Source organism: Macrobrachium rosenbergii, chromosome 23, assembly GCF_040412425.1.
Source record: "Macrobrachium rosenbergii isolate ZJJX-2024 chromosome 23, ASM4041242v1, whole genome shotgun sequence".
Lineage (NCBI taxonomy): Eukaryota > Metazoa > Arthropoda > Malacostraca > Decapoda > Palaemonidae > Macrobrachium > Macrobrachium rosenbergii.
This window is the reverse complement of record NC_089763.1, coordinates 11,294,878-11,314,375: the sequence shown is the minus strand read 5'-3', so window position 1 is coordinate 11,314,375 and position 19,498 is coordinate 11,294,878. Positions and strand designations below refer to the sequence as shown.

The 19,498-nt window shown below is 40.5% G+C and overlaps 1 protein-coding gene across 6 annotated transcripts in view; it reads right to left on the bottom strand.

The window, feature by feature from the left end:
- Positions 1-19,498, bottom strand: part of LOC136851273 (protein ELYS-like) — a 245,563-nt gene that overhangs the window by 138,676 nt on the left and 87,389 nt on the right. For all 6 annotated transcript variants that reach the window (XM_067125251.1, XM_067125252.1, XM_067125255.1 and 3 more), the window contains exons 11-14: positions 19,149-19,333; positions 18,737-18,917; positions 18,409-18,555; positions 18,046-18,223 (exon numbers count right to left, since the gene is read on the bottom strand). In XM_067125251.1, coding sequence (XP_066981352.1) covers positions 18,046-18,223; positions 18,409-18,555; positions 18,737-18,917; positions 19,149-19,333 — 691 coding nt within the window. The remainder of the gene's footprint in view (positions 1-18,045; positions 18,224-18,408; positions 18,556-18,736; positions 18,918-19,148; positions 19,334-19,498) is intronic.

The window sequence follows — 19,498 nt, the reverse complement described above, 5'->3', positions numbered from 1 at the left end:
ATTGTTCGTCTCCATCTTGAATTTCGTCTTCTGGACAAAATGATTGAAGGTGCTTACATCTAAGACTGGTCTCCAGCCCGCCGATGTTTTCAGAACCACAAAGAGACAGTTGCAAAAGCTCTTTGTGATGATGTTCTTGACTTCCTCTATGGCCTTCTTTTGGAGGAGGAGGAGGAGGAAACTTCCTCCAAAAAGGCTGAAAGTCTCTCTGAGCCTCTCAAGTAAGCCGACAATGCGATGGAAGAAGTGACTAATGGTGGGCTCTCCCGGAATGGAATGGCGTAGCTCTCCTTCAGAACCTTGATGATCCACAGCTCTGCTCCTCTTAACAGCCACCTTTCCCAAAACTCCAGGAGTCTGGCTCCTGCTGGTGCATGAAGGACTTCACTTTAACTTTTTGGGAACTGACTTGGTTGAGCCCTTCTTAATAGACCTTGCAGGGAAACGTACATTAGAATGGGTCCTAACCACAAAAGGGCTGCTGCTGGAGGGTAGAGGCAGTCTTGGGTGCAAAGGAAGGCGAGTCCTTGGGGCGCTTGGATGATTGAGCCAACAGATCTTGTGTCATCTTCTTCCGAAGATCAGATGCAGTTTCCTTAACAGAGTACTGTGGAAAGAGGTGAAGTTTGTCTAGAGTAGAAAATAAAAGGGCTGATTTCTGCATCTGAGTGACTCACTTAGTAGTAAAGAGCACCCAAAGTGAATAGAGTGGAAAGCTCTAGAGAGCCATCTCTAATGGCCTTTCTGCACAAGACAAGACTCCTAGCCAGTCCAACACAGTGTCTTCCAATAAATCTTGGAAGTCCTCAATCTTCTTAGAGAGCTCCCACTGTCCAGTCAAGAAAACTAAAAACTTCAAAAACCCTGAAAAGATCCTTAACAAGGTGATCTAGTTCCGCAGACGAGAACATTATCTTCGCCGATGAGAACACAAAACATCGTGAAGAGTCGCTGAGGCCAGAGAAGTCCCTTTGGGAGGAGGCAGCAACTCCCAAGGAAAGAGCTTCCCAGGTGACATACGATAAATACCTCCTACAAACTAAGTGCGAGGGAGGAAAGGCAAAGGAAGCCTTCCCTTGATCCCTTTTCGCTGAAAGCCAATCTCCCATCTCCTTGAGAGACTTCTTGGAGGACGAATTAAGTACCATCTTGGGGAGTCTAGTCCTGTCATCCGGATGACTCCATCAAAAAGAAGTCAGGGCAGGCAAGACTGGGGCAGCTTGGGCGAAAAAGGTAGGAAAGTTCGCCATAAGATTCTCAGAAGAGCTGCATAACAGGGAGAAGCAGGTTCTTGATTGACCTCCTCCTCTTCTGAGGAGACCGGGGACAGGATAGCATCATGAGAAGTCTTGGAAGCAGAGGGAGCTTTCTTCAATAAGCCCATTATTTCAGCTAATTGTCGCTTAACAGGAAGCAATGATAGTTCATCTTGATTCAAAGGCGATGTAGACCGTGGTCTCTGAACCGACTGAAGAGGAGAAACACGTCTGGGAGTAGGTGCTTGGTGCTCAGAGGCGCGTGTGTGGTGAGATGGCGCCATGCACTCAGGAAGTGGCACTGTGTGCTCTGAAGACGAGCCAGACGTTTGGTCGATGATGTTGGGCGCCTAAGAGAGGACGCTAGATGCTTGGGAGCCAGGCGAGGATGCTCAGCGGATGGGTGCTCAGGTGAGAAGGCCTCTGGACTGTCCCATGTAGCTACAGCTTAACCACAAGAAGGCTGTGGGCTAGTACTGGCCTTTTTATACCGTTATTGGAAGCAGGTCTCAACGACGACCCGCATCCTCAGAAGGGCGCTTAAGCAGTCATGAAGCTTCCAGAAAATGTTTCCTACGCCTCCTGTCCGTGTCAGAATCTTTGGAACTTGAGGACACGTGATGCACTCCCAATGAGACACCTTTCCAATGGCTGTCTGTCGACGCCTAGGATCGTACAACAGGCTCGACTGAGGGAGTGATTACCCGTGGGCAAACCCCATTGGCTTCCCTTGGACTTCCGGCATGTCTTCTCCCAGGTTCAGGGAAGTATAACAGGGACCTTCGTCTCAGAGAACCAACTGGATGGATAGCCACTTCCTCCACTTACACTACACTGTCATTCATCGCTTTTTCAATGAACACTTTATCCATACTCACTCTCAGTGACTCTCCCAATTCTGCCATTGTACTAACTACAAGGCATATCTTCTTATTGAACTGAGATTCGTGACTGGCAATGGTATTAGGGTCGGAAGCAAGGGAGCCAGGCATGGGAGTCAGTGGATGAATAGTACGAGCGTCAGTATTAGAAGAAAAAATGGGAATAGGAGCTAAAGGAAGAGCAGGACTAGCTACTAAACTAGGTTTAGTAGTTTCTATGCTACGTGACAGTCTCTCAGCTCTAGAAGCCGTTTTCCTCATCCTATCCCTCTCTAATTTATCTAAGTGTGATTTAAGCACTTTCCACTGCTTCTCATCCCAAGAAGGGCATTCATTACACATTTTCTCCTTACTACATTCCTGCCCCCTACATTTGCTGCATATTGAATGAGGATCATAACAAGATTTTGTTAACCTAGTTCTACACCCTTTGCTGCAACAGCGAAAACTAGAAGTGCTGGAATTAGACTTAATACTATAAAAAAAAAACTAGGCTAACTATCCAAAAAAGCTAATAAGCTGACAAAAACTTGTTGGCTACCAAAACAAAGCAATTGTACATCACCAAAATACATCTGAAAACCGTAAACAACTGCTGCAATGGCACCAATGTGTACGATGAGCCAGCAGAAACAAAATTAAGCTTACCTGCCAGGTTGTTTCCCCGGGTGCTCCAATAGTAGGCAGGGCTTGTCACCTACACAAAAACAATATAAGTGCCACCATGAATTTTTAAAAGGCTGCCACGCAAGTAGAAACGTTAGCTATGTGATTACTTGATAGGTTATTTATATGAAATTTATTATTTGGATACTTACCTACTGTTAAGGATAGCTCATATCTCTGTGCTGATAGGTCAGTCAGCATTCAAAGAAAAGATTGAATGGCTGCCCAGATGACTGCCTAGTACACCTGTTCTACACCATGTGTGTTTCGAATATTTTAGCTAGTCAGAATTCTCCTTGACAGCCAACTAAGTTGTGGAGAGGCTGGGTTGGGTCTACTTCAACAGTGCATAACTATCCAAATAGTTATAAAAATGACATTTTTATGATAAAATTAAGTTTTATACATACTTACCCAGTAATTACTTAGCTAAGAGTTTCTACTCGAATGGCAGTTAGAATTCTGAATTCCGCAGTAGCGACTCTTTTGTTTTGTGTAGGTGACTATGTCCAGCCCACGAAAGAGGAACAACATCGCCAACGCAACGATTTATTTATGCAAAAAAAGAGTCCATGTGCAGGGAGAAGGGTGGGCTCCATCTGTAATTACTGGGTAAGTATATATAAAATTTAATTTTATCATAAAAATGTCATTCCTATATAAGTAACTTACCCAGTAATTACTTAGCTGATTCCACATTGAAAGGTGGTGGGGAATCATGGACAAAAGCTTAGGCATAACTGATGAGATAAATGTTGTTCCTTACCTGGTGAGACAGCTGCTGCAGGTAGATACTGCCTCTGTAGCAACGTGGTGGCATGGCCATACGTGCCTCTACTGAAGTGGGACACTTCGCAGCAAAGGAGTACTCCAAAGGCTGACGAAGTATAAGACCAAGCTTTGCGACGAAGGTGTACACCGAAGGCCGAAAAAGCATAAATAATTGTCCCTGCCCTGGGCAGAGTACCACAAAAATAATATACCAGAAAACAAAGTCACCTACACCATAATTAAAAAACAATGATTAAATGATAAAAAACACAACCACTACCCAACACTAAAACTGGTGGGCACTCCAGGTACATCGTACCCTCCCAGGCTCCCCAAGAACTCTACCATTTTTAAGGCAAAGAAAAAAGGAAAGGAAGGTACACTTCCTACACTTCGTCACCCATCACTACGCCAGCTACGGACACAGGTCCCAGGGTACAGTATTCATCATAAACTGTCTCAACGTCCCGCAAATAGTGCATTGCGAACACCGACTTGTATTTCCAATGAGTTGCCTCCAAGATTGCAGATAGAGAAATTGTGTTTGAAGGCTACCAAAGTAGCAACTGCTCTTACCTCATGAGCTTTAACTTTCAATAGCGATAAGTCGGTCTCCATAATTGCGAGTGTGCCTCAAGGATGAGATCCCTCAAGAAAAACTAAATGGCGTTCTTCGATAGGGGTCTAGAGGGATTTTTCACCGAACACCAGAGATTACCAAACTGGCCTCTGATCTTCCCTGTCCGATGTAAATAATATCTGAGGGCACATACTGGGCACAGCTCTCTCCTCCTCTTCCGTGCCTATAATATTCGATAAGCTTGAAATCGAAAAAGAACGGGGCCAGGGTTGAAATGGGTTTTCATTTTTTGCTAGAAATCCTAGCAAAAAGGAGCAGACTGCTTTCCCTTGCAAAAAACTGATCCTTTTGTCTATTGCCTAAAGTTCACCTAATCTCTTAGCTGTTGCTAAGGTAACTAGAAAGAGAGATTTCCGAGTCAGATCCCTTAGACAGGAAGAACGCATAGGTTCAAAGCGAGTGTCAGAAGGCCACTTAAGAACTGCATCAAGATTCCAAGAGAAGGACTCCTCTTTCTTGGACTGGGAGATATTAAAGGATTTAATTAGTTTGGACAAGTCTTGATTGTTCGAGATGTCTAGATCTCTGATGTAGAAAAACAGAGCTGAGCATCGCTCTGAACCCTTTATTGTTGAGACAGACAACCCATTAGATGATCTCAAATAGAGAAGGAAGTCTGCTATCTGAGCGACAGATGTTTTAGCAGAAGAAACTTTGTTTCTTCTACAGCAACTCCTAAAACATGCCCACTTAGCCTGGTAGACATTATTGGAGATGTGTCTACTTTCGGCGATAGCCTCTGATGCCGATTTAGCAAATCCTTTCGCTCTGACGAGTCTGTTGACAGTGGAAATCCTGTCAGGGCCAGAAAGGATAGACCTTGATGAAACTTCCTGACATGGGGTTGTCTGAGAAGACTTGGAATCTCAGGAGGGGGCCTCGGAAAGTCTACGAGGAGATTGATCAGGTCCGGAAACCACTCCTGTGGCCAGAAGGGAGCCACGAGAGTCATCCTTACATTGTGGTGTGAGCGAAACTTCCTTACTACTTCTCGAATCATCCCGAACGGAGGGAAGGAGTAAAGATCCAGGTTGGATCCGTTCAGGGTCATTGCATCTGTCGCCCAAGCTAGAGGGTCTGGAAAGGGGGAGCAGAACAGAGGAGGGTGGTAATTCCTGGAAGTTGCAAACAGATCTATGGTTGGTTGACCCCATAGATTCCAAAGGCTGCAACACTCCGTGGGTAGAATTTGTTTGTGGTAGTTCAACTCGTCCGCCAGGAAATTGCACTTGACCTGTATGAACCAGGTGACTAATCAAGTCTGGTTCTGATCCACCCAGCATAGCAGGTCTCTTGCTACTTTGCAGAGTGAAAAAGAGTGGGTCCCCCCCTTGATGTTTGATAGAGCCCTAGGAGGGCTGTTAATCAGCTCAGTGGTCTGGTACAACTAAGGTATACTTAACTTGGGGCTGTGGTATTGTCTGCATGCACTGCTATATCTTGTTGTGAACCTGTATCACCAAGTGTTGCAGACCTAGACGTAACGCCTTCAACTCTCTCATGTTGATATGAAGTCCTTTCTCCTCCGAAGACAACCTCCCTGAGACTTCCAGGCTCCCGACCTAAATCGGAAAAGAAGTCTAGGTCAGGGCTCACTGGAACAAGAGACTTCCCTTCCAAAAGTGCCTGTGGACCTCCACCACTGCAGAGCCTCCTTTATCTCCGGGGTTATCGGAAAGAAGTGACTGTCTTGATCCACTTTCCGATCCCAGCACGCTCTTAAATAGAATTGGAGAGGTCTCATGTGAAGTCTCCCCAGTCTTACAAATTGCTCCTGAGAAGCCATTGTCCCCAAGAGGCTCATCCACTGGGTGGCAGAGCAAGAATGAAGCAAGAGGAAGAGGTCCATCCTCCTCAGACAGTATTCTACTCTCTTGAGTGACGGAGATGCCCGAAAACTCAGAATCTATCAGAACTCCCAAATACAGAATCTTCTGAGTGGGATTCATTTGCGATTTCTTGAAATTCATTAGCAGTCCTAATTCCTGGGTTAAAATAAGTCTTCTGCAAGTCCTCCATGCAATGTTTCTTTGTGGGCGAACAAATCAGCCAATCATCTAGATATAGTGCAATACTCACTCCTGCTAGATGAAGCCAACCCACCACAGGAGCCAACAATCCAGTGAAAACTTGTGTCGAGAAACCGAAACAAAGTGCTCGAAACTGATAGATCTGGTCCTCAAAAACGAATTGGAATTATTTCCTTGAGTCCAGGTGAATCGGAATATGGAAATAAGCATCTTGCATGTCCAGGGAGATCATCTAATCTCCCTGACGGATGGAAGCAAGAACTGAATGGATGGTTTCCATGTTGAATTTTGTCTTCTCTACGAAGACGTTCAAAGCATTTATGTCGAGCACCAGTCTCTAACCCCATGAAGCCTTAGGAACTACAATAAGGCAACTGTAAAATCCTTTTGAGTCTGCCTTCTTTACTACTTCTATGGCTTCCTTGCTCAGAAGAGAGGACACTTCCTTTGACAGAGCCGAATATCTCTCCAATCCTATGGTACTGCCGTCAATACAACGAGTGTTGGTCAATGGCGGATTCTCCCTGAAGGGGATGGAGTATCCCTCTTTTAAAACTTTCACCACCCACTGATCCACTCCTCTTTTGCTCCATCTCTCCCAGAAGAGACAAAGCCTGGCCCCTACCAGAGCATAAAGGACTAAATTCTCATATGCGAGAGGATGGTTTGGAAGAAGATTTCTTAACCCTTAAACGCCTACTGGACGTATCATACGTCTACTAAAATTGTCTGTTGGGTGCCAAGTGGACGTACCGTACGTCGACTACAAAAAATTTCAACCTTCGGTCAACTTTGACTCGACCGAAATGGTCGAAATACACAATTGTAAGCTAAAACTCTTACATTCTAGTAATATTCAATCATTTACCTTCATTTTGCAACAAATTGGAAGACTCTAGCACAATATTTCAATTTAAAGTGAATTTTTGAAAAAAACTTTTTTCCTTACGTCTCAGCCTTGTAACTGCCGAAAAAATTTCAGAAATTCTTTCGTCATTTTGTCGTAATTTTTGCAGTTTTATATTAGCCAACACGTAAAGTTTTATATATGAAAATGTGCGCAATTTCATGTAAAATACAACAAAATACAACCCATGGTTGTAGCTTTTATCAGTTTGGAAATATTTTCATATAAATCTCGATAACTGCCAAAATTTCAACCTTCGGTCAACTTTGACTCGACCGAAATGGTCAAAAAATGCAATTGTAAGCTAAAACTCTTACATTCTAGTAATATACAATCATTTACCTTCATTTTGCAACAAACTGGAAGTCTCTAGCACAATATTTCGATTTATGATGAATTTTTGAAAAACTTTTCCCTACGTCCGCGCCAGAAATTCTTTCATCACGTTGTCGTAATGTTTGCACCGTTTTTATATTAGTCGTTACATAAAGTTTTATATATGGAAATGTGCGCAATTTCATGTAGAATACAACAGAAAATAACTCATGGTTGTAGCTTTTATCAGTTTTGAAATATTTTCATATAAATCACGATAACTGCCAAAATTTCAACCTTTGGTCAACTTTAATTTCGACGAAAATGGTAAAAATGCAATTATAAGCTAAAACTCTTACATTTTAGTAATATTCAATCATGTACCTTCATTTTGCAACAAACTGGAAGTCTCTAGCACAATATTTCGATTTATGGTGAATTTCTGAAAAAAAAAAACTTTTTCCTTACGTCTGCGCGTCTGGTAACTCGCCAAACATCTCAGAAATTCTTTTCACGTTGTCGTAATGTTTACATCGTTTTACATTAGTCGTTACATAAACTTTTACATATGAAAATGTGCGCAATTTCATGTAGAGTACAACAAAAAATAATTCATGGTTGTAGCTTTTATCACTTTTGAAATATTTTCACATAAATCACGATAACTGCCAAAATTTCAACCTTTGGTCAACTTTAACTCAACCGAAATGGTCGAAAAATGCAATTGTAAGCTAAAAATCTTACATTCTAGTAATATTCAATCATTTACCTTTATTTTGCAATAAATTGGAAGTCTCTAGCACAATATTTCGATTTATGGTAAATTTTTGAAAAAAACATTTTCCTTACGTCCACGCGGTAACTCAGCCGAACATCTCAGAAATTCTTTCGTCACGTTGTCGTAATGTTTGCATCGTTTTATATTAGTCGTTACATAAACTTTTATATATGAAAATGTGCGCAATTTCATGTAGAATACAACAGAAAATAACACATGGTTGTAGCTTTTATCAGTTTTGAAATATTTTCATATAAATTACGATAAATAGAAAAAATTCGACCTTCGGTCAACTTTAACTCAACCGAAATGGTCAAAAACTGCAATTGTAACCTAAAACACTTACAGTCTAGTAATATTCAATCAATTAGCTTCATTTTTCAACAAACGGGAAGTCTTTAGCACAATATTTCGATTTATGGTGAATTTTTGAAAAAAACTTTTTTTTACGTCCGCTCGTTACAGATTCATGCATCATATTGTGATAATATTTTCTCTGTGTTGCTTTGATCATTTTACAATTTGTTATATACCAAAATCATCGCAATTTAGTGTACAATACAAAGAAAAAAAAATAATCCGTTAGCTTTAACCGCTTTGCTCACAGCGCGATTTGTATAAAATTATATATGAAATTTTTTTTTTGCGCTGTCATATACTTCAATATTTATATATGATAATGATATTTTTTTCATTTCTGATGGTTGCATACTAAACTTCAGGCAATGACAAAAAAAGGAGCCAAAAATGAACTCTTAATCTTAAAAACTAAGCGTGCTGTGATTTAAAAAAAAAAACTTTTTTTCCGCTTCGGCGCTAACTCCCGAACGCCGCCAGCATATGGGAGACGTTTTTGTAAATAGAGGCTCGGTGTTTAAGGGTTAATTGCACGGGGAGCAAATCTAACTGATCCTCGGGATCTGGAGCGCGGTCTCTGATTCCCTCCACAAAAAGGCTTTGGTTGCTTGAGAGGAGATGAAGGTTTAACTGAGAAGGCAGACCAGTCCCTCTGGCATTTTGTCGATTGGGTCAACAAATCTTGAGTCAATTTCTGGTGTAGACTCACTGCAAACTCACTCACTGTGGATTGTGAAAACAAATGTTGCTTGTCCAGAGGGGGAAAAAAGGAGAGCCGATTTTAGTGGGGCCATAACGCCCTTCGATGTGAGAGAGACCCAAAGTTCACGCTTCTTAAGCACGCCCATGGCATAAAGGGCAGCTAATTCCTGTAAGCCATCTCCAACAGCTTTATCTGCACAGGAGAGAAAATAAACAGGTCTGAAACTTCATCACACAAAAAAACCGGATCTTGAAGCTTCTTGGCAACTGCTCCCAAACACCAGTAGAGAAAACTCAATACCTCGAAGGTCTTGAAGAAACTCTTCAAAAGATGGTCCATCTCCTGTCCTGAAAAGAACGTCTTGGTCGAAGCGAGAGCCGACCTATGCCCGAAGTCAATGAGCGCAGAAAAGTTCCCTTGGGAGGAGGCAACCACTCCCAGGGAAGGAGCTTCTCCCGCTGTGTACGACAAGTACCACATACATGTGAGATGAGAGGGAGGAACACTAAAACAGGCTTTCCCTTGTTCCCTCTTCTCGGAAAGCCAGTTCTCTACTTGGCAAAAAAGCTGTCTTCAATGAAGAAGAAAGAACCATCTTAGGAAGACTCGTCGACTCCACAGGCTGATTGCTCATCAAAAAAGACAAAGCTGGAGAGGAAGGAGATGCCGGTGTGAAAAATTTAGGGAACTGCTGCTGAAGGAACTTGAGGAGTGTTGCATACAGTGTATAAGACAAGTCCTGCTCCCCTTCCTCGTCTTCAGAAGAGATCGGAGACAAAATCGGGTCTAATTCAAGAGCTGTCTGTGCTGCAGGTTTCTGTAAAGGATGAAGGATATTATCCAATTTACATTGCAAAGACTCAAGAGCTGGGTCCAACACGGGATAACGATTATCAGAGGATACAGGGCGCTTGGAGTCTTGAGGGGGCTCAAGTGCTAGGGGAAGATCGGAAGCTTCAGGGCCCTCCGACGAAAAAGAGCACCACCTCAGGACGCCTGGCTGCATCAGGGCACTTAGCTGCATCAGGGCGCTTGGCCACATCAGGGTGCCTGGCTGCTACAGGGTACTGGACTGCTTCATGGCACTCATCAATACTTTCTGCTGATGCTCAAAAGGTGCAACAAGCTAGGTCCTCACTCCTGGCACTGAGGAGAGGAGAAACACTCCGGACTGTCCCACTTGTTACATGAAGGTTGAGGACTGAAGGCAGGCTCCCTCATTCTCCTGTAAGGGAGATGCGGGGACTGATCTTTACCCAAGAAATGTTTCTTAAGTGGGCAAGATTCATCAGGGAAGCGACGAAGACAGCTCTTATTAGGCAATGACTCCTCGGAGCCTGATGAAAGTCAATGAACTTCCCAGACGCCTTTCCAGCGGCTGTCTCTAGTCGCAACCTGGGATGCAACAGGCTGGACTGAGGGGACGACTGCCCATGGGCAGACCCCACTGACCTCCCTTGGGCTACCAGTATGCCTCCTCCCATGGAGTATGGTAGGAACCGACGCCTAGGAGAATCAGCAGGACGAGCAGCTGCCTCCTCCACTGACACTTCACTTTTTTCAAAGTTGTCCATTAAGACATGCACTGATGCCCCTAACTGGGCCACCATATTCACTACCAGATTTAAACGTTGCTCAAATTTATCCTCAAGGCTGGCAAAGCGATCAGATTCGGAAGTGATGGAGCCAGGAGGAGGAGTAGGTGGTTTAGGAGAATTAATTGATGCAGGTGGGGAAGGGTTAACAGTTGGAGAATTAACAGACATGTCAGCCTTATCCGATCTAGGAGTCAAAGCCTGACTAGCTAATTTCCCGCTGGCTTTACCAGCTACTTTCCTCTTCCTATCTCTTTCTAACTTAGCTAAATGTGAATTTAAAGTTTTCCATTCTGTTCTCCCAATCCCTGCACTCGTCACAAGTCAAATTAATAGAGCAAACTTGTCTCCTACAACCGGAACACAGTGTGAGAATCGTAAGTCAATTTTGTCATCTGGGTATTGCAGCCTTTACTGCAATACCAGAAACTATAACTACTAGTGTTGGACCTATCTTAACTAGTTGAAAAGTCAAAATCGTGAAAAGGCAATTCCAAAAAAGTTACTATGAGAAAAAATGCTGAAAAGGCTACAGAAATACTTCACCAAGGAAAAATATTACAAATCCAAAACTATAAGCTGCTATAACAACACCACGTGTTGATGCTAAAAGAAGCAGAAACAAATTGTCGTGTTGGGTTTGTTGTTCTTCTTTCATACCCCAAAAGTGGGCGGGGCATAGTCACCTCACAATTGCTACCGCGGAATTCAGAATTCTGACTGCCGTTCGAGTAGAAACTCTTGGCTAAGTAATTACTGGGTAAGTTATTTATGTAAAAATCTATATTACAGTATTTGGGATGAATAGCTGATTCCCACATTGAGAAGAGGATGGGTACTGCAGATAGACAAAATCCGCTCAGCCAATCGAGCTAAAGGCTTCTTGCATGAAACCCAAAACATTCTTACCTGAAATGGAATCCTTTTTGGATATTACTGCCACCAGAAGTTGGATTCTATTCAGAGAGCAAAGCTCTCATATGAGCGCAGCAAAGAGCAGCCTTACAGAGAAAACCACTTCAAATCAGCCCGAATGAAACAGCAGCAGTGTAAGGGGACCCCTGTGCCTGGGTCCAAATGCTGTATAAAACGAGTCACTACAAATAAATACCTTTATGATATATAGGTACGCTCCTATACAATATGTGTACCATCATGCTCCCCAAAATATTAAAACCTGGGATTTAAAACAAAGAGCCTAACATATTGCTCTTTCTTCAGTTCAAGAAAAGATTTTACCTTCTACCATTAGCGGACTAAGGGATTTAGTGTTTTCAAACACAATACTGCATACTTAAGGTAGCGAGTGGAAAAAGCAAATTGCACTTCTACTGTGCCACATTAATCCCATCCTCAACCAACAAATTGTCATTAAACCAAACCAAATAGCAACCACTCTCACATTATGAATATTTACTTTCAATAAAGGTATAAGGTATGGAGCTAGTTCTCGTGTACTAGCCTAATCAAATACGTCATCAAGATCCTTGTGTTCTTTGACAAAGACACACTACGTTTCTAAAACCAAAAAACAAAAGGTTAACTTTGCCTCTTCCAAGCTTAACCTTTGACAAAGAGATTCAAAAGTTTTCTAAAACCAAAAAATAAAAGGTTAACTTTGCCTCCTCCAGGTTTAACCATTGACAAAGACATTCTAGGTTTTCCAAAACAACAAAACAAAAGGTTAACTTTGCCTCTTTGAGGCTTAACCCTTGACAAAGACATCTAGGTTGTCTAAAACCAGTAAACAAAAGGTTAACTTTGCCTCCTCCAGGCTTAACCTATGACAAAGATGTACTAGGTTCCTAAAGTCACAAAATAAAAAGATAACTGCCTCTTCCAGGCTTAACTTATCTAAGTAAGTTTTAAGTGCCCCAACAGGACAGAGAAGTGATTCCTCTTCTTCCTAATCAAAGAGGTTAACCCTTAAACGCCGACTGGACGTATTGTACGTCGACTAAAATTGTCTGTCGGATGCCAAGTGGACGTACGGTACGTTGACTACAAAGTTTTTTTAAATATTTGCATAAAAATAGTTATAGGCCTAGTATGCGAAAGATTTTAAATCACGCGACTTGAGGGCTGCTGGGAGTTCACGGATCACGCTTTTGTTTTGTTTACAAGCGTTACCCAGCCGCGCATGCGCGAATTTCTTTCTTCTCAAAGTACAGAACATTAGCGACGCATCTCAGAAATTCTTTCGCCACTTTGTCATAATTTTTGCACCGTTTTATATTAGCCGTTACATAAAGTTTTATATATGAAAATGTGCGCAATTTCATGTAAAATACAACAAAAAACAACCCATGGTTGTAGCTTTTATCAGTTTTGAAATATTTTCATATAAATCAAGATAACTGCCAAAATTTCAACCTACGGTCAACTTTGACTCAACCGAAATGGTCGAAAAATGCAATTGTAAGCTAAAACTCTTACATTCTAGTAATATTCAATCATTTACCTTCATTTTGCAACAAATTGGAAGTCTCTAGCACAATACTTCGATTTATGGTGAATTTTTGAAAAAAGCTTTTTCCTTACGTCCGATTGTGCTAACTCGGCTGAAAATCTCAGAAATTCTTTCTCATAATGTTTGCACCGATTTATATTAGCCATTACATAAAGTTTTATATATGAAAATGTGTGCAATTTCATGTAGAATACAACAAACAATAAATCATGGTTATAGCTTTTATCAGTTTTGAAATATTTTCATATAAATCACGATAAGTGCCAAAAATTTCAACCTTCGGTCAACTTTGACTCGACCGAAGTGGTCGAAAAACGCAATTGTAATCTAAAACATTCAATCATTTACCTTCATTTTGCAACAAATTGGAAGTCTCTAGCACAATATTTCGACTTATGGTGAATTTTTGAAAAAACTTTTTCCTTACCTCGGCGAGCAGTAACTCTGCTGAAAATCTCAGAATTTCTTTAGTCACCTTGTCGTAATTTTCACACCGTTTTATATTAGGCCTTACATAAACTGTTATACATGAAAATGTGCGCAATATCATGTAGAATACAACAAAAAATAACTCATGGTTGTAGCTTCTATCAATTTTGAAATATTTTCATATAAATCACAATAGAAAAAATTCAACCTTCGGTCAACTTTAACTCAACCGAAATGATCGAAAACTGCAATTGTAAGCTAAAACACTTACAGTCTAGTAATATTCAATCAATTACCTTCATTTTGCAACAAACGGTAAGTCTCTAGCACAATATTTCGATTTATGGTGAATTTTACAAAAAAAACTTGTTTTTACGTCCCGAACGTTACGAATTCATGCATCATTTTGTGATAATATTTTCTCTGTGTTGCTTTGATCGTTTTACAATTTGTTATATACCAAAATCATTGCAATTTAGTGTACAATACAACGAAAAAAAATAACTCATTAGCTTTAACCGTTTTGCTCACGGCGTGATTTGTATACAATTATATATGAAATTTTTTTTTGCGCTGTCATATATTCCAATATTTATATAAGATAACGATATTTTTTCCATTTCTGATGGTTAAATACTAAACTTCAGGCAATGACAAAAAAAAAAGGAGCCAAAAATGAACTCTTAATCTTAAAAACTAAACGTGCTGTGATTTTTTTAAAAAAAACTTTCTTTCCGCTTCAGCGCTAACTCTTGAACGCCACCGGCATACGACAGACACTTTTGTAAGTAGAGGCTCGGCGTTTAAGGGTTAAATTAGAATTCTTGCGTTCCCTTTACAAAAGCCTTAAGGAGAGTGGTTGCAATAAATTTACCTTTTTAACTGGCGATAGTGCTAAATAAAAGAAGGTTTCATAATAAATAATTCAATGGAACTCACTTCAAAGGCTCAAAAGAATCTGCAGATAAAATTTAGACTTGCGTCTAAATTCCAGAAAGAGATTGATACCAAGTTGTAGGGGCTTCAATCTCTGATCTAAACACCTCAAGGTGCTGATCATCAGCTAGATCTAATAGCACATGACACAATACTGAGGAAAGTATGGAACCTTGAAAGTAGACAGCCAAAAGCCTTACGTGATTATGGATAGAACCCATAATCCTTTGAAAATCCCCTTACTGGGAGGAGACAGTCAAGCATCTCCAAGCAGTTAAGTGTGAGATGCAGAAGTTAGCGGAAGTGCTTGGAATTCTGTGGTTTGAGTCAATTTCCCCTTAATGGAAAATAAGAGACATCTACTGAGAGCTAGAAAGTCCAAAAATCATAGGGCTCTACATGAGTCACTGAGCAATTCTTGAACTTGAAATATGCTCAACACTTCCTTAAAGTCAATAGAGGGGGAAGGCCTAAGAGTCCGAATCAGGCCAAAATTAAAGAAACACATCCACCGCTCAAGCCTGAGGGTTCTCAAAGGAGTAGTAATCAACTAGTTGTTCCTGCCACCTGCATGCTAATCAGTCCACATTTGAGTGCTCCTCTAATCCCACAGCATCTAACTTGCCAATGTAACGGCCACTCCGTAGGTAGTTTTATTCTTTCTGAATCCTCAATCTCCATAAACACTGCCCTTCCACAGAATGAATTATCAAACCAATACCATGTTCATTTCACTCAAAGAAGTAATCTTTCTACTATGACTTAGTTTCAGACCAGGGATAAACCCGCTAAGCATCTTCAATGGTCTTTCCACCCCTGACATCTTGTAAGCTTTACCAGGTGTTGTGTTGATCATCCTACGGTGTATGTGATTGTAACGACACTTGTCAAAATTCTTTGTTTTGTGTTACACAACAGAGGGGAAAAACAAAACCCGGATGTAGGTTTAAGAATAAAATGGTCACCTCTTGGTTTCAGAGTCCCTCCTACAGAACCTGGCAACAATGATGGTACTGGAATACTTACAAATTTAATGAACGTTAGCTATAAGTGTAATCTCTTATGCTGAGACAGCACTGTAATTGAGCCTGATTTTTCTGACAAATTTCCCAGTGAAGTCATGTTTCCTAACAAAGAAAGCCCTTACCACTTAGGAAGCGTCCATCAGGGCCAAAATTCTCCAAGAAGCAAGTTCCTATTCGTCTTCTGACAGACAAGCCTGCAATTTTCAAGTATCCCCACATCACTAGATAAGAGTGAGGAGTTGGGGAAGTCAACTGAAAATCATAATGCAGAGACCGAGCCAGGTGAAGCAACAGATCCTTGGCCTTTGGAATACTGTTGACAGAGTTTGCCAATTTGAACCAGTTGACTCAGTAGAAAAGTTTTCTTGCTCCTATAAGTCGACATTGTCTACCTATAAGCAACAAATTCCCTGTGAATACTTACAAAAGTGCTGTACACCACAAAGGAACTTGGATGAATGAGGATGTACTGGTATGAGAAAAATGTTTTCTGCACGTCCACCAAAACATCTGATCGTTCTTTTGGAAAGTAACTAAAACCACGCTGGAAACACCAAAACACATGGGGACAGACACGTAAAGTTATTTGTCGCAATTTTTCCAACATTGGGCACCAATCTCCAGTTGCTTATGGAGCTAAAAGAGCATCAGAGGTAATATCCCAGTGAATTACTGCCTAGTCCATTTCATTCTCTCTAATTTACAACCTCCTACTAAAGAATGAGAGACGTCTGCTGGAGAAGACAAAGGAACAGTTATAGGAGGCTAAACCAGTGGAGGGTAACCGAAAAGGAATCATAACTCTCCATGTAAGGTTCTGCTTCTAAGTCTCTCCAAGTATGCTAGGAGGACTGCAATTGGCCATCTACCAGAACCTGAGGGCTGAACTTATCCTCGAAAGGTATAAAATAAGACTTGTACCAATACAGTACTGTATATCCTCCCTTATCACCTTAAGGGGGCTTTCCGGCTGGGTAGGGGGGTGAAAATTGGCCAAAATCACTTTTTTCCATTATTGACACCAAGGTACTGTATGATGACTCCTCTGTCAGAGTACGATGTTTTATAACCATATCTATCATAGTTTTATAGCTACAGAGCTGTTTTCATCAGTTACATGAATAAAGAAAACAGAATACATGAAATAAACACCAAGGATACAGGTGTTGGGCTTTCATAAATACAAAAAAGTAAAATGATCTATAAGGAGAAAGGCTCCAAAACTTATACAGGCTAAAAGAAGTCAACATGGCTATGTAGCAAGAATAAGTGAATATATCATTAGTGAGACAGAAAAACATGTTGAAATGTTTCAATACACCAATTTATGCAAAGTATAAAAAAAAAATATAAATAATATATTCCAACACAGAAGAGACAGTCGAACAGCAGGGCAGAGAAATAAACGCACATCTATACCAGACTGCAGCCAAAAGAAAACTGTGTAGAACTGAATGTACACAGACTTCGTGGACGGTGCTTCCACCCCTTCCATCGGTAACTGTTACCTTACCACGCTGCAAAAGTTTAACAGCCGGATTTCCAGCTTGCTGAAAGCTAATCCCATACGCAAAGTCCGAGGGTTTGTTTTGTGTAGGAACAACCTGAAGTTCTTGGCCTTGATTCCAGTGGAGGCATCCTAGGAAAAATAAATGTACAGTACCACGATAGCATGAAATACCAACAAGCGCCTATATGCAGTGACGGCAAGGAGAATTCTGACGAGCTAAAACATTTGAAACACCCTGGTGGAGAACAGGTGCACTAGACAGTCATTCGGGGCAGACATTTGATCTTTTGTTTGAATGTTGACTCGCCTACTGGCGTGGAGATATAAGCTACCTTTAACAGTAGGTAAGATTCATCCCAAATAATACTAGCTTCTATTATGTTTTCTAACTTTATATAAGCTTAGATTAATAAAATATAAATTAACAAAAGGTTGGATGAGCTTTTAAAATCACTGACAACTATAGACTATATTTACTGTAATTGTAAATATAAAAGTCACCTCACTGAGGTCTCCTAGATGACAGTTTAACAAATCCAATTATTATATATCTTCACACTCATGAGAACCAGTTGGAAAGGAAAGTAGTGTGTGTGGAAATAGTGGGATAACCACCTCTCATGGGGTCCCAGAAAATCATATATGGGAATCGGATGGGGTATGAAAAGAAAGAGAAACCATTTCATGTCTAATCTTACAAATGAAAAGCCTCACACGAACCACCTTGTTGATGTGAATGTTGACAATTCCACATAGCATCATCATCTTCAACATACCTGTTTTTATATATTCGATGGAGAAGCTCAGCTGGAAAAGGAACATGATGGAACTCTTCTACATCCTCAATGGCATTATCATGTGACAGGAGGCCACAATGGTAGAACCAAAGAACCACATTTATATGGAGCATCAGAAGTCCCACTACTTGGACACGGTTTTCGAGTTCCCCAGCACCTGAAACAAGAAAGCAAAAAAACTAAAATTTTAGAAATACATTTCTTCAAGTTATTATTATGAAATGACCAAATAAATCACATTTCCTTTCTTGCAGGGCTCACCCTAGGAACTAGCTATTAAATTACATGGAGATTGCAGTATCAACATTCTATTGTACAATAAAATTTTTCATGAGGCATTACCATGAAGTGTTATCATGTTTGTTTGGGCACAATCACGTACAGATGTGATGACTGTTGTCAGACACGTAAGACTGGTTAAGTTCTGATGCAATGCATTAATATTTGAGGAACTCATCACTCCCGAGTCTACATCAAACATGGGCATACCTGAAATACAATATATAAACTGGCTCCATCAAACATTATTATTATTTTTATTATTAATATTATCATTATCATTATCATCATTATTATTATTATTATTATTATTATTATTATTATTATTATTATTACTAGATAGTTTACAAAATATACTACAACTTCATAACACAATCATTTTAAAACTTACACAAACTGTCATTAGCAGCTTTTATAGAACAAACACGTGACCATGCCCATTCCAGCAAGGATGGCAAGGAACACCCCAGATTTGTAAATCGCCCTTCTGAAAATTCATTAACACACTGCAACAAAAATGACACCAACTGCTCATCCAGAGCCAAGGTAAGAAGCGCTTCACGTTCCAACATCTGAAAATATAAACCAAATTATCAAGCACCAGTTTTATCATTAAGCCACTTCATCTGACCAACTAGTCAAAGATTTTCTACTATGCAGTTTCGATATAACTGAGGTTTATCACGTCATAATGCAACAAAGCAATTACACAGTACATCTCAACACATTCACATGTATAAACAATTGTAAAGAATGGAATGGCACCCCCTAATACAGCACAAAACAATCAATCGCTCACTCACCATTGATATCCCAGAGCTTGGAGGAGCATCTTGGGATATTAGACCTGCAAACAGACACATGGAATAAGCTGCTTCAGGATTAACGATTGCAGATGGCCCACAACTTGTGAGATAATTCAGTGCAGCCTGTTGAGCGCTCTGGCACTGATACTCCATCAAGCCTTCATTTGTTAGCACATAACAGTCTGCAAGAGCAAATAAAACAAATCTATTACTACACCTAAATGTATGGTATCAATAATAAATATAATGTATCTAGATTCACATTATCAGAACATCAATATTATCCAGACACAACCAGCACTATATTTTTGATAGCATAGCTGTTTGTCCTCAAAAGGAGTTACACT